Below are 15042 nucleotides of genomic sequence, written 5' to 3'. Positions count from 1 at the left end.
CCAATGTTTCCAGTCCATCCAAAGCACTGTAATAGGCAGCCAAGTCATTATCTCCTCACACTATTTCAACCTTAGTAACCGTGGCAGCCACAGCCACATTTTCCAGCTGTGGCTGGAGTTTGTCCTTTGGCTGATGACCTTCTTGAGCAGTCAGTCCACCTTAATCTGGGCATTTGCTGCCCCCTTATCAAAATAACATCTGTTAAATTTAACAGAAGTGCTAGGAGGAATCTTCCATGATGGCAGGACTGATTGCAAGAAGTTATCTAGATTTCTTTGGATCTGTTTTTCAGTCTTCAGTGGGTTACCTCATTAGCACTGTACACCCAACCTAGGGCAATAAGAGCCTTAATACTAATCTAAATACAGTCATCCCTCACCACTTCGCGCTTGGACTTTTCGTGGCTTCGCTCTATCGCAGTTTTTCCAAATATATTCATTAAAAAGTTGATCAAGACAGTGAAATGATACAGCACGTGCTTGGTTGTCTGAGTCAATTGTACACCCCTGTATTACAATTAAAATTAAAATTACTGTACGTATGGACTGTAGGCCTGTGTATTTGAGCGCCCCAGGAACCTTCGACGCCAGGTGCAACTGCTAGAGTCTGGAACTGGTTAACCGCGATAAACGAGGGACGACTGTACCTCGTTTATGGTTTCTGTAGGAATTAGTCTGCCTCAGGAAAATCTCTCTAAGAGGGCCAAAGCTCCTTAAAGCAGTTTGTATTATAATTTAAAAAAAAAACCTCGAGACCTTTTACTGTCATCTCTAGATGGATGGATCTAAGATTAGCATGACAGACTGAAGAAAGAGCTGAGCTGAAGGACACTGCCTAGCTGTTGCCATTCTTAACAAGGCTTATATGCTCATTCCCTCATCTTCCAAGGTTCTAAATATTTGCCTGGTTTCTGCCCATAGCAGTTGGGTATTTCCCTTTCATGTTTAATGTAATGCATGTTTCTGTCACTGTTGTCCGATAGAGGGCAAAACTTAGTATTAGTTGTTACATTGGCATAAACCTGAGACTGATCTAATATCAGCCTCTACTTGCCCTACGTAGCAAGCTAAGTTAACTTTCCCCAATTTTGTGGATGTGGACTGAAGACACAAGTCTCCTAGGTCAAGGACAAAGGACTCTATTACATCAACAGAAGAGTATCAGCATTGTCATGAACCATTTTCCCCAAGGCCCAGTTCCCAAAGAGCAATACAAAGAGGACCAGTGTCATCTGTACATGTAGTGGGTTGTTACGAGAGCAGTTCTGAACTTAGAGAACCCCAATCTTTTATAATAGGCAGTAAACCTGTTTTATCAACCATTTTCACTCATGTTGTATGTCCCGTAGGTATAGCATGCAGAAAGTGCTGAGTAAATACTCATGGAACTTAATAATCCAATTAATTGGTTGTGTTATAAGCAAAAATGATACTTTCACATTGTTTCTGAAACTTAAAACATCAAACATAGTAATGAAAGAGTAAATTAATTTTATTGACTGATGAAAAACTAAAGTGATAAGAAGTATGGATAGTAAACAATAATCATTGCATTCTCCTGGAATTGTTTTTCTTCTTTTCACTTTAAGCCAAAAGGACAAAAAATTATAGACTGATAGTAAGCTAATTGTTTTAAGTATTTCTTCAACAAAAACTGCATAGCTTAGCAGTTGTACAGCATAAATATATACATTTTTGCAAAACCCTGAACGTTTTAATTTTTGTGTTGACCTCAAAGGCTAATGGAATCACCTACACTGGTCGAATTCAGAGTTTCTTTTCCCTTTTCTGCCACCCTGTAAAGAAAAATAGGGCAAATTATTTAGGAAATACCATTTTGGGGGCATTTTCATTTTAAGAATATATGAAACCAAAGTCATTTTTTAGTATGAGATGGAAGCAGTTTCATTTTTGAGTTTGTTGCGTATTTCAATGCATACTACTAAATTATTTTTAGTTATTTTTACAAATGGTTAAAGTAGTTGTAGAAAAGTTACATCTATTTGAACTAGTCTAGACTTAGTAAGATCACCAATGTTATTTTTTAGAGCTCTTTTAGACTGTCCTAGATTGTTTTTAAAATAAAAATTTTGATCAATACTAACACAATTTATTCCATATGATCCCTTTTGGGTAATTCAATTTCTAATGCAAGTTTTGTCTAGTTTTCTTCTTATCAGACAGCATTAGTAGTCTGATTTTGTTCATCACTGGTTTGAAAAGTAGATTATACTTTTCATATTACTCAGTGACATATATACATCTGTATTTAATCTGCTCCATCTGAAACTCCATCTATGGTAATTGACTTGGGCCAAGAAAAAAAGGCAGCTTAAAAGACAAGGAGCATTTTACATTAATTAATTTTAACGTAACACTTTCTGCCTTACTATGATGTAAAAAGTAAATACTAATTGTAGAAATATGTAAAGTACAAAGATACAAAGAAGAAAATTAAAATCATTCATAACTACTCTACCCCCCATTTTAATCATAAATAATGATTTGATGTTTTGCCTTACAACGATTTGGCGGTTTTTTCCCTCCACTTTTATAAACTATGACAATGACACCCAAATTTAGTTGATCATTAGAATCACCTGAGTAGTAATATTTTTTAAATTCAGATATCTAGACTTCATCCCAGACCTATTTATTCACAATTACCAGAAGTGGGCCAAACTATCTGTAATTCAGAAAGCTCCAAAGTGATTCTGATGATCAGCCAAGTCTGGGAACTACTTGTCTATGAAAAGTGCATTTCTTAAAATGGTGATTATATCAGGGGCACATGAAACCCAGGCCCATTTAATAATGGTGGCAGCTTCTCTCTTTTTTTGTTTTGTTTTCATCTTTTTTTTCTGCCTATAACTTTCCTCTTGGTGATCAAAAACATTTCTATATCAACCTTCATTTTTTAAAAATCAAGTCTAAGAATGCTGTTAATTCATTCCTGACCAAATAAAAGTTTTGCAAGGGTTCATTCAGGGAAAATAATATTAAGAAGTTATGTGGGACCTGAGATATATAATGACATGTATTAAAAACAAAATTTATTTCCTGATGGCAGAAAAATAAAAATTTACCAAAAATATCCATTGTACAGTAGATCCCAACTACACATAGGTAACAATGTTATACAGCTTAAAACTCTTACCTTGCTTCCAACAAGATTAAAAAACACACACACAAAAAAAATTTCAAGAATCATTTTCAAAGCCTCCCAGGCAAATTCTCATTCCCAGACTGATGAGATGTCAAAGCTGGGGCTAAACAACTTTTACATTCTCTAGGCCACCAGTGGTTTTCAAACTATTTTTACTGTGACCCTACATTAACTAATATGTTTTATATCATGACTTAGACACACATACATACATACAAATATATGTCTGTGTGTTTATATATGCACATATACTGAAAAAAAGCACTGATATTTTTTACTGCTTTGTCCAGAATAAAATGCTGAATGCCAGTTTGTGAGTACAGAAGAAATGACAGAATTAGAAAAATCACTATTTTGCAACCACCAAAAATAACTACTACACGTATCAATGGATGCTACATCATTGAGTAAAAAGAAAAGGATAGTCACACAATCTCAAAGTTATTACTCCACATATCATTTATTAATTTACAAACTGGAAGATATACCTTTACAATGAAGACATCTAAAAGACATTGCTGTACCCAAGTGATTAAACTTTTTATATAATGGGACAAATGTCATTATGTGCCTTCCTTCGATGAGTCAATGACATGTATGCCACATTATTTACGTAGTACCAGAAATTTTTCTGAAATAACTTTAGTTATTGCTGCATATCCAATATCTAGAACAATCTCAATATTTTCTAAAATATAAATTATATAACAAAATTATTAATATTTCTGATTAATACATTTTGGCCTAAGAACAAAACAGTGCAGTTATTCTCACATAGTTATCTATTTCAAACTTATTACTTGTGATGAAAACACTTTCAAAATTATAAAAGCATACCTGATATTTGGCTAATTCTGCTTGTAATACTTTCACTTTAGATCTTTCTTGTTCTAACGCAGCATGAAGTGAAGTCACCTATAACCAAATATTCAATTTTTTTAAAGACTTTGTCTTTTTAGGCAAATACTCTTTTTTTTTAGTTTTGTGTATATATGTATATATTTTATTTTCATTATTATTTTGTATTAGTTTCAGGTGTACAGCATAATGGTTAGACAATCATATACTTTATGAAGTGTTGCCCTCAATACTTCCAGTATCCACCACCTGGCACCATACATATAATAACCATAATTCTTAACATTCATTCACAATGATGATTTTTGACTACTGGACAAATGAGCATCAGAGGAGAACCCCACCTCACTACTCCAATTTCAATTAGGCACTTTACTTAGCTACATATAAGAAACAGATATGAATACACAAGCTTACTGTTCTAAGACCACATAATAAGGATGGGAAGGGCAGAAAATCAAGTCCAAGAGTAGGATAAGTTCTATCTACCCTTGATAACTCTATGTTCATAGTCCACATCAACTAAAGTACCTTATCTTCCCCTATTCTTTAGGACATACCTACCTCCCTTACACACGAAATAGAATCTTCATTCATCTGCTATTACATAGAAATAATGAAATATACTTTATATCACTTTCTTTTTTTTCCTTTTTTTATTGAATTTATTGGGATGACATTGGTTAATAAAATTATATAGGTTTCAAGTGTACAGTTCTATATCATCTGTATATTGTGTTCACCAATTTATATCACTTTTTTGCAGTGTTGATGGGCTGTATTTTTGTTTAGTCAAGTTTCATAAATCAAGACTAAAGAACAGCTTAAGAATACTAGTCTTGTATACAGTTTTCCTTACCTGTATAGTCAGTTCATTCTTGATACTCTGTGATTCATCAACTTGCAGAAGTATTTCTGCTTTATCTTTCACTGACAAAAAAGGAAAAAGAGTAGTATAATCTTTTCAATCACTCGAATACTTTAACAATAGTGAACCAAGATAGCAATGCAGTCAGGCAAAGATTAATTATCCTCCTCAATCAATGTATTTCTTGCTCTTATTTTTATATAGCTCTTATTTTTCATTGGTAAATTCTGATTATCACATTCTTAGAAATTTTACATTTTCTGCAGCATTAAAATATTAATTGTACAGATATGATGAAAGTAAGTTTTTCCATCTACAGTAAAAAGGACAAGGACACACAAAAATTAAAATTTCTGCCCTGGCCGGTTTGGCTCAGCGGTTAGAGCGTCGGCCTGCGGTCCGGAGAGACCCGGGTTCGGTTCCTGCTAAGGGCACGTACTTCGGTTGCAGTTTGTCCCTGGCCCTGGTTGGTCGTGCGGGTGGCAGCCACTCGATGTGTCCCTTCACATCGATGTTTCTCTCTCTCTCTCCCTTCCTCTCTCTCCCTCCCACTCTATCTGTACAAAAAATTGAAAAATATCCTCGGGTGAGGATTAAAAAAAAAAAAAAAGAGTGACTATAGTAATAAAATGAGCAGCAAAAATCCAGTTTGTATCACTCTGGGAAGACCTTTTATTTTGTTGAGTAAATAAATCACGCATCGTGAAAAATTATCTTCAATTTTTTAAGATTAAGTTTTAATTCTAAAACCACAAAAAAGCACTTACTTTCACCTTCCTGAAGCATTTTCAATAACTGTGCATTTCTTGCCTTTACTTCTTTATACTTTGCCTAATAGTCAAAGAAAAAAAGATTTTATTTTTTTAAAGTAAATGATAAAATTAATGATTACTATCAATTTATGGAGCTACAAGTTTGTGACTTGCTCAAAGACATCATTACTTTTGAAAGAAACAGGATTCAGGATATTCAGAACTGTCTACTACTTAAATTCAATCCCTGGTGATTGAAAAATAAAGAGAGGAATAAAAGTGGAGAAAACTCAGGATAATATTAAACTTTCCTGAAGCCTTTCTCTTTTCTTCCTCAAATAAAACCCTTAACATTTCAAAATAATTAGATGAAAACAAAAAGAAAACTGATTAATAGCTCTATACCAGGAGTATCCAGTACTACACTAGAACTTTCTATATCTGTTCTATATCTGCCACTGTCCAATATGTGACTATTAACTACTGGAAATGCATCTAGTATGACTGAGAAAATACATTTTTAACTTCATCTAACTTTAAATGTAGGTACATGCATGTAGTAGTTACTGAATTGTACAGCACAGTTGTGTCTTCTCAGTTAAGACTAAATGTATTAATCTCTTGTTATTTCACTAACTATTGTTAAAGTAATTTTTGGCTGATATGAATTAGTAATGTATCTTTTAATTCTTTTTCAATTTTTTCTCCAATGGCTTAGCTTTTCATACTACATAAATAATACAACTGTGTTTCTACGTTAATCTCCATATTCTGGAGAATTTTTCCCCTATTCCACACCTTTATTCAACATATAACACACTCTGAATTGCTTATAAATACTAAATACATTTAATACAGTACAGAAAAACAAGAAATCAGAAACAGATCAGTATAAGAAACTCATCATTTCTTTTTTCATCTTGTACACAGATATGTACAGAAGTTACCAGATTCAAGTCTTTCTTGTAAAACAAATTTAATGTATTTTAAATCAAGTCCAATAAATGTGATTTTTACTAAATACTCTACCCAGTAAACTGCTGATGATAAATCAGTAATGTAACTGAGTAATAATGCAGGTAATACAGTGAACAGAAGCAAGCACCACAGTAAATATAAAGGGAGTAGGACTTCTGAGCAGCTTAGAAATGAACAAGAGAGTTGTCAGATGGAAACAAAAATATGAAAGAAATAAATGTATACAATCAACTACAACTATATTCACTTTGAATGTAGAAATATATCCACTGTGAATATGAACTGTATCTTACAAAATTCTAATTCTCAGGGCTTCAATCAATGTTATTATCTCACCAAACTATCTCTAGCTCAAGCCTTTTGTTTAAGGTTCAGCTCGGTATACATGGAGTCACCTCTTATACTAGCCTTAGAGTCTAAGATGAGCACATAAAGTGGACATTGCAAATGAGCAACATTACCCATGGAAATTCAATTAGAGCGGGAGGAAGAGAGGGAGGACGAGAGAGAGAAAGAGAAACATCGATATGCGAGAGACACATCGAGTGGTAGGCACCCACACGACCCCAACCAGGGCCAGGGACATACTGCAACCAAGGTACGTGCTCTTAGCAGGAACCGAACCTGGGACTCTTTGGTCCACGGGCCGACGCTGTAACCGCTGAGCCAAACCAGCCAGGGCCCCATGGAAATTCTTTATATTGCCCATAAAAATAACATGTAATATATACAATCCTAAGTAGTAAATGTATCTATAAAAACAAATACATAAAATACTAGTACCATGCAATTTATAATAAAGAGCACAAATGAAATATACAGTGCCCTTTTTGGTATTTTTAATTTCATGAAAAAGAGAGCACTTAAAGTTAAATACATATACATCGTGACTCCACTGTGCCCTACTACATCCTTAACATCTGTGCCTGAATCCATAGCTATTTCAAATCAACATGTTCAAAATGGGATCTATTATTCCCACTGCCTAATCAAGGTCAAAATGTGCTCTTGCTCTTACACTCAATACCCGTTAATTGTTTTACCAGACTATATTCACTCCAGGCCCTCAGCTATGTGCATTACCATCCCACAGGACAATTTTCATGTCACTGACCTTTTAAATTCTGACCCCAACTAACATCCACAATTTCACGTTCTACAACTTCCCATTTCTCTAAACATCCGCAAGTGCATTTCCTATCATTCCCATGCCTTTGTATGCGCTGTTCTCTCTACCTGGAAACACCATCTTTTCTGTAAAATCCTTACCAGTTTTCAGTAGCAACAACTAATTAATTTCTGTTTCTGTGCTTCTGGAGCACTCAGTCAAATCTCAGTTATAAAGTCTACACTATAATTATTTGCATGTTTATCTTCGCCATTAGTCTATGAGCTTCTTGCTAAGTCATCCTATATTTGTCTGTCACATAGTATGTGCTCAACAAAAGCAAAAAAAAAAATATAAACGACAAAGAAAAAGCTAAGGGAAATGGGTGGGGATTATTATTAAAGGCATGAGCAGAGAAGGAAAGAAAATGTTAAAAACCATCATCAGGGCTAGAACTTCATTCATCATTTTTTCACTATTACATATGCAGGGCCTAGAAAGACACTTGAGATAAATAAGAGAAATGTTTTTAAAGCAGAAGGAAGGGAAGGAAGGGAAACAGGAGGGAAAAGGGGGAGGGGGGGAGGGAAGGGAGGGAGGAAGGGGAGAGGGGAGGGAGGGAGGGAGGGAGGGAGGGAGGGAGGGAGGGAGGGAGGAAGGGAGGAAGGAAGGAAGGAAGGAAGGAAGGAAGGAAGGAAGGAAGGAAGGAAGGAAGGAAGGAAGGAGGCAGGGAAGGGAGGGAGGGAGGGAGGGAGGGAGGGAGGGAGGGAGGGAGGAGGTTTATAGTTAAACTATAAATAACAAGTGTTAGTGAGCATGTAGAGAAACTGGAATCTTTGTGCATTGATGATGTGGAGGTAAAATGGTACAGCTGTTATGGAAAACAATTTGGCAGTACTTCAAAAGGTTAAACGTAGAAGTACCCGTATGACCCAGCAATTCACTTTTAGCTATATAACCAAAGGAATTAAAAGCAGGGATTCAAATACTTGTACACCAAGGTTCATTGCAGCATTATTCACAGTAACCAAAAGGAAACAACGCAAGTGTTCAACAACAGATGAATAAACAAAATGTACTACATACATACACTAGAATATCATTTGGTCATAAAAAGGAATGAAATTCTGACACATGCTAAAACATGGATGAACCTTGAAAACATTATGCTAAGTGAAATAAACCAGACACAATAGAACAAATATATGATTCCACTTATATGAAGTACCGGAAGAAGCAAAATCATAAAGTAGAAGTTACCACAGGCTTCAAGGGAAGAGGAAATAGTGAGCTGTTTAATGGGTACAGAGTTTGGAATAATGAAAAAGTTTTGGAAACAGTGGTGATGGCTATACAACATTACAAAGGTACTTAATGCTACTGAATTATACACTTAAAAATAGTTAAAATGGCTTATTTAATGTTATATGTATTTTACCATAAAAAAATTATCATTCCAATTTTAAAACATTGAGTTTAAAAACCAAAGCAGTAGGGAAAAAAACAAAAACAGCAGAAACATTATTTCTATCAAACATTAAATATATATAAGAAAACAAAAAATATGCAGATTACCAGTTTACAACAGTAAGTAAACACCCACCTCCCATTGAGTGATCACATTTTTCAGCTTCTGGATTTCAGCATCTTTCCTTTCAAGTTCCAACTTTAGTCTTTCAATTCTTCCATCTTTCAGAACTACTTCCTAAAGAGAGAAAAACACTATTTTAGAACTAAGCCTGCTAATTCTGGTTTACAGTATTCCTTTGTGAAAAGTTTAAAAGAAAAAAATCCCAATTATCTCTTTTAATTCATCTTCAACTGTTGATTGTATTTCCACTTCTATTCAATGATATAATTGTAATTAATTAATAAGATATTTATGATTAATCTCAAACTACAAAATTCCTAGGCTATGAAATGTCTATAAATAAACATATTAAAGGTACTCTGTGACAAGTATTAGTTTATCTTTAAGACCCAAAATAACTGAAAATGAGAAAAAACACAAAATAAATAATAAAAGCCAAAAATAAATAGCTTTTCTGTATATCAGCAATCAGCAGGTAGAAGATATAACTAGAAAAACCATTTTCTCCCAATAGCAATAAAAAATATCCCCAAGAAAAAATTCAGAAATTTTCAGGATCCATAAAGAAAATTATAAAATACTTAAAGGATATAGAACAAAGTATGTCTGCAGACAGAAAGACTAAATATTACTAAATATATTACTTTCTAAATTCAATACAATTTCAATTGAAATTCCAATAGGATTTTGTACTTTAGAACTTAGCAAGACAGTCACAATTTCATCTGGGAGAATACAGGATCAAAACAAAGTTATTGAAATGAAGAGGAATTTGCCTAAAAAATAACTCTATACAGTATAGCAAGCCTTGAAAAGCAGCAAAGTGAAAAAGGAAGTTTAGAGTCTAGATATCTAGATAAAGTGATAAAACCAAAAACAGAAATGACAGAAGTCATGCCAATGCTTGGTTTGTAGAGTAGATAATGAGCCTGCATTTGCACATAGTAAGGGCAATTACTAAAACAGAGACCTGAAGGCCATAAGGTGAGTGGGATCAGAAGTGGATGATCCCAATGTCAGTGAAGTTGTGGAGAAAACATCCTGCTGATGGAAGACAATGTTGATATGCATCAAGAGCAACACAGATGTTTATATCCTTTGACTCCTTCACTATTTTTAAGAATTTATTCCAAGGTAATAACTTATCAAAAAATTAGATAGGTAGCTCAGCTGGTGTGGGTCAGTGGTTGAGCGTCAAACCCATGCACCAAGAGGTGCCAGTTTGATTCCCAGTCAGGGCACATGCCCAGGTTGTGGGCCTGATCCCCAGTGGGGCAAGCAGGAGGCAGCCAATCGATGTTTTCTCTCATCGATGTTTCTCTCTCTCTCCCTCTCCTCTCTCTAAAATCAATAAAGAAAAACAATTTAAATCCATAAAGATGTGGCCCTGGCCGGTTTGGCTCAGCTGTTAAAGAGCGTCAGCCTACGGTCCAGAGAGACCCAGGTTCAGTTCCCGCTAAGGGCACATACCTTGGTTGCAGTTTGTCCTCGGCCCTGGTTGGGGCCGAGCGGGAGGCAGCCACTCGATGTGTCCCTTTCACGTCGCTGTTTCTCTCTCTCTCCCTCCTACTCTATCTGAACAAAAAATGAAAAAATGTCCTCTGGTGAGGATAAAAAACTTTTTAAAATACATAAAGATGTTCAATGAGTATTGGGTGACCAATGCTAAACAGCCTAAATGTTCAATAGCAAGAAAATTACAGCATATTGATTCAACAGAATATAATGCATGGTTTACAAAAGGGCTATGAAACTATATTACTTACTGTTACAATTATTTTTAAATACCTACTCATGGCATTTTCCTAGAAAAGAAGTATTGAGAAATGAAACCAAATGTTGTGTTAAGAATGGTCAAATTAGGGTTAAATTATTTTTTTCACCTTTAAACATTCCCAATATATTAATTAATGTACAGTAAAAATGGATTTTAACCTTTGCAAAAAGAGGAGCTTTCTTTCTCTGAGAAAGAAGCACAATGGAGAGAGGAAGGAGGTAAAAAAAGAGAGTATTTTATTATAATTATTGTTGTTGTTATTAACCCTCACCCAAGGATATTTTTTCCATTGATTTTTTAGAGAGAGTGGAAGGGAAGGGAGGATTGAGAGAGAGAGAGAGAGAGAGAAACACCAATGTGAGAGAGAGACATCAATCAGTTGCTTCCTGCACACACCCCAATCGGGCCTGGGGATCAAACCTGCAACCCAGGTATGTACCAGAAATCGAACCCATGACCCTTCAGTGTGTGGGCCAACGCTCTAACCACTGAGCACACTTTCCAGGGCAGTATCTTTTTAAAAATAATTATTTTATTTAGAAAGAAAGGGAGAGATAGAAACATGGATCACCTCCTGCACACCCCCTACTGGGGATCGAGCCTACAACCAAGACATATAAATGGAAGGGAGACTTCTCAGTCCATGGGATGATGCTCAGTCCACTAAGCCACTCCGGCCAGGCTGTAGAGTATTTTTTTAAATGGCCTCAATCTTCTTTTTTCCCATTATACTCAATGACATAATATGAGAAAATACTAATTTTTTTAATTATGAAAAATTTCACATGTGCCCTGGCCAGTTTGGCTCAGTGGTTAGAGCGTCGACCTGTAGTCCAGAGAGACCCAGGTTCGGTTCCTGCTAAGGGCACGTGCCTTGGTTGCAGTTTGTCCCCGGCCCTGGTTGGGTCATGCGGGAGGCAACCACTCAATGTGTCCCTTTTACGTCGATGTTTCTCTCTCCTTCCCTCCCTCCCACTCTATCTGAACGAAATATGGAAAAATGTCAAGTGAGGATTAAAAAAAAATTTTTCACATATGCAAAAGAAATACATATAAACAATACAGGTAAAACAAAAGAAAAAAAGAATGCAATATACAGATTAGGATTTGGAACACTGAAAATAGAATGGAGAATCCTCAAAAAATTAAGAACAGAGTTACCATATGACCCAATAACATCTCTTCGGGGTATCTACCCCAAAAATGTGAAAACATTTATTTGCAAAGATATATGCACCCCTATGTTCACTAAAGCATTATTTACAGTAGCCAAGACATGGAAACAACTGAAGTGTCTGTCCTTCAATAGATTGGATAAAGAAGATGTGGTACACTACTCAGCCATTACAAAAGATGAAATACTGCCATTTGTGACAACGTGGTTAGATCTTGAGAATGTCATGTTAAGTGATGCAAACCAGACAGAAAAAGTCAAGAACCATATGGTTTCACTATATGTGGGATATAAAAGTGAAAGCAACAAATGAACATACAAGAAAAACAAACAAAAACTCAAAAGCTCAGACAACAGTATAGTGGTTACCAGAGGGAAGGGGGTAGGGGAGGTAGTAAAGGGAGTCAAATATATGATGACGGAAGCAGATCTGACTTTGGGTAGAGGGCACACAATGCAATATACATATCATGTATCATAGAAATGTACACTTAAAACCTATATAATTTTGTTAATCAATGTCACCCCAATACATTTAATGGAAAAAACATTGAACATTACCAATAATTTGGCATCCCCCATGTGCCTATCCCTGGTCTTATCTGTACCCCTCCCCCTCCTGTTACAAATTTTGTCAATCTCTTCCTCTTAGTCTTTTACTACATACATATATCCCTAAAATATATAGTTTTCTACTTTTTGAAATTAATATAAATGGCATCAAACTATTATTTGGTGACTTGATTTTGTTTTTTTTTATTCCTCTGCACGAAAATCTTCAATAAAAGGCGAAAGATTTATGCGATTTGAAGAGAAACCAGGGTATGGTGACTTGATTTTTTAAAAGTAAACATTATGGTTTTTATATTCATCCATGTTGCTAAGTATAGTTGTCATTCATTTCTCCTACTGATTCTGTAATTACAAACAGCTGAGTTTTCAACATTCTTCTTGAACACGTTTCCAGGATTTAATCTAGGGTAGAATTTCTAGAACATACAGTCTGCCCATCATCTCCAACTTTATTTATTTTTTGGTTAATCCTCACCCAAGGATATTTTTCCATTGTTTGTTTGTTTTTTTATCCTCACCCCAGGACATTTTTCCATTTTTTGTTCAGATAGAGTGGGAGAGAGAGAGAAACATCGACGTGAAAGAGACACATCGAGTGGTTGCCCCCCGCACAACCCAACCAAGGCCGGGGGAAAAACTGCAACCAAGGTATGTGCTCTTAGCGGGAACCAAACCCGGGGCTCTCCAGACCACAGGCCAACACTCTCACCGCTGAGCCAAACTGACCAGGGCTCCACTGATTTTTTGAGAAAGTGGAGGGGGGAAGAAAGAGGAGGAAGGGAGCAGGGCGGGAGAGAGAGAGAGAGACAATTACTGGTTGCCTCCCATCAGGGCCCATGATCGAACCTGCAACCTTAGTACATGCCCTTGACTAGGAATCGAATTTGCAACCCTTCCATCCACAGGTCGATGCTCCAACTGCTGAGCCAAAGTAGCCAGGGCTCATCCTCAACTTTAAAAGTTAATGCCAAATTGTTTTCCAAAATTGTTATACCAATTTACACTATCACTAATATTTTAGTTACTGTTGTTCTATATCCATAACAATACTGAGTATCATCTATCTAATTCCTATCACTAGTCCTCACCTTCATTTAGATTTTCCTAGGCAATGCAGTGGAAATTAATATCACCATATATAACCCTGTTCTATACTGGAACACTTTAAAAAATTCTTTACTATCTACTAACTAAATCATAAATCGGGATTTTAAATCTTCCACAATCTTTTCCAACCTACCTTACCAAACTTAACTGATGCTATTCTCCTCTGTGATCCTTCTGTTTTAATTAAACTGGTTTATACTTCACTGCCTCAATACTTTTAGTCATGGCATTCCAGTTTCTGCTCCCTCGCCTCTACATGTTCAAATTCTACCGTCTTTTAAATTCTAATTCAAAAGCTATTTTCTTCTAAGAAAGCTATCTCTGATCTCCATTCATGTAACTTACTATCACACTTTATCAGTATATCCTTTTCTTGGACTTACCATTTTCTACCTTGTACAAAAATAATTATCTATTTATTAAATGTGTACTGTGTACAACATGCTCTGCCAAACATTTTAAATTATAATTGCTAATTTTCCTAACAGTACATGACAGACAGATAATTTCATCCCAATGTAACACAGGTGATAAACTGCAGAAGCTATTATCTTGTGTTACTAGGTTTGATTTCAAAGACTTTTATCCCTTTCTACCATAGTGCACTGTCCTATGGTTTTCATTTAACTAAACATATATACCCAATTTTGTTCTACAAAAATTTAAGATGCCTATTTGTTTAAATATATAAATGTCATTCTTTCTATCAAAAAATTATTTGAAATGGCTAAAAAAATAAGAAATTATGGATCATAAATGTTAACATGGTTGCTTGGACTATACATAAATTTTGACAGTCAAGGCAAGACAAGAAAATATTAAATTTAATTCAATGCCAGAAAAGAAGCAGCTCTCAAGTACCTCAGGGCAGGCAAGGCTTACCCACTACTAAGTTGAAAATAGATTTTCATGTGGAATTATGTTAGTGTTATTTATTAACCAATCTTATTGCTTGCATTGGAATAAACAGCTCTTAAGGGTCTGAATTCTCATGTCCTATAAACAATATAGTAGGTGTTTAATTTGTTGAATGATTGAATTTATGAGTCTTAGGAAACAAAGAGATAACATCCATTGAAGAGAATGACAA

The 15042-nt window shown here is 35.3% G+C and overlaps 1 protein-coding gene and 1 pseudogene across 2 annotated transcripts in view; both read right to left on the bottom strand.

The window, feature by feature from the left end:
• Window positions 1-1474: 1474 nt before the first annotated feature.
• Window positions 1475-15042, bottom strand: part of GKAP1 (G kinase anchoring protein 1) — a 58987-nt gene continuing 45419 nt past the window's right edge. For both annotated transcript variants that reach the window (XM_036261232.1, XM_036261233.1), the window contains 5 exons: window positions 9334-9435; window positions 5660-5723; window positions 4884-4954; window positions 4004-4081; window positions 1475-1796 (listed from right to left, as the gene is read on the bottom strand). In XM_036261232.1, coding sequence (XP_036117125.1) covers window positions 1749-1796; window positions 4004-4081; window positions 4884-4954; window positions 5660-5723; window positions 9334-9435 — 363 coding nt within the window. In that variant the 3' untranslated portion in view covers window positions 1475-1748. The remainder of the gene's footprint in view (window positions 1797-4003; window positions 4082-4883; window positions 4955-5659; window positions 5724-9333; window positions 9436-15042) is intronic.
• Window positions 12973-13098, bottom strand: LOC118630399 (annotated as a pseudogene).

The sequence above is a fragment of the Molossus molossus genome, unplaced genomic scaffold (genome assembly GCF_014108415.1).
Source record: "Molossus molossus isolate mMolMol1 unplaced genomic scaffold, mMolMol1.p scaffold_m16_p_14, whole genome shotgun sequence".
Lineage (NCBI taxonomy): Eukaryota > Metazoa > Chordata > Mammalia > Chiroptera > Molossidae > Molossus > Molossus molossus.
Note: the sequence above shows the minus strand (reverse complement) of the source record. Positions and strands in the feature narration are given on the sequence as shown.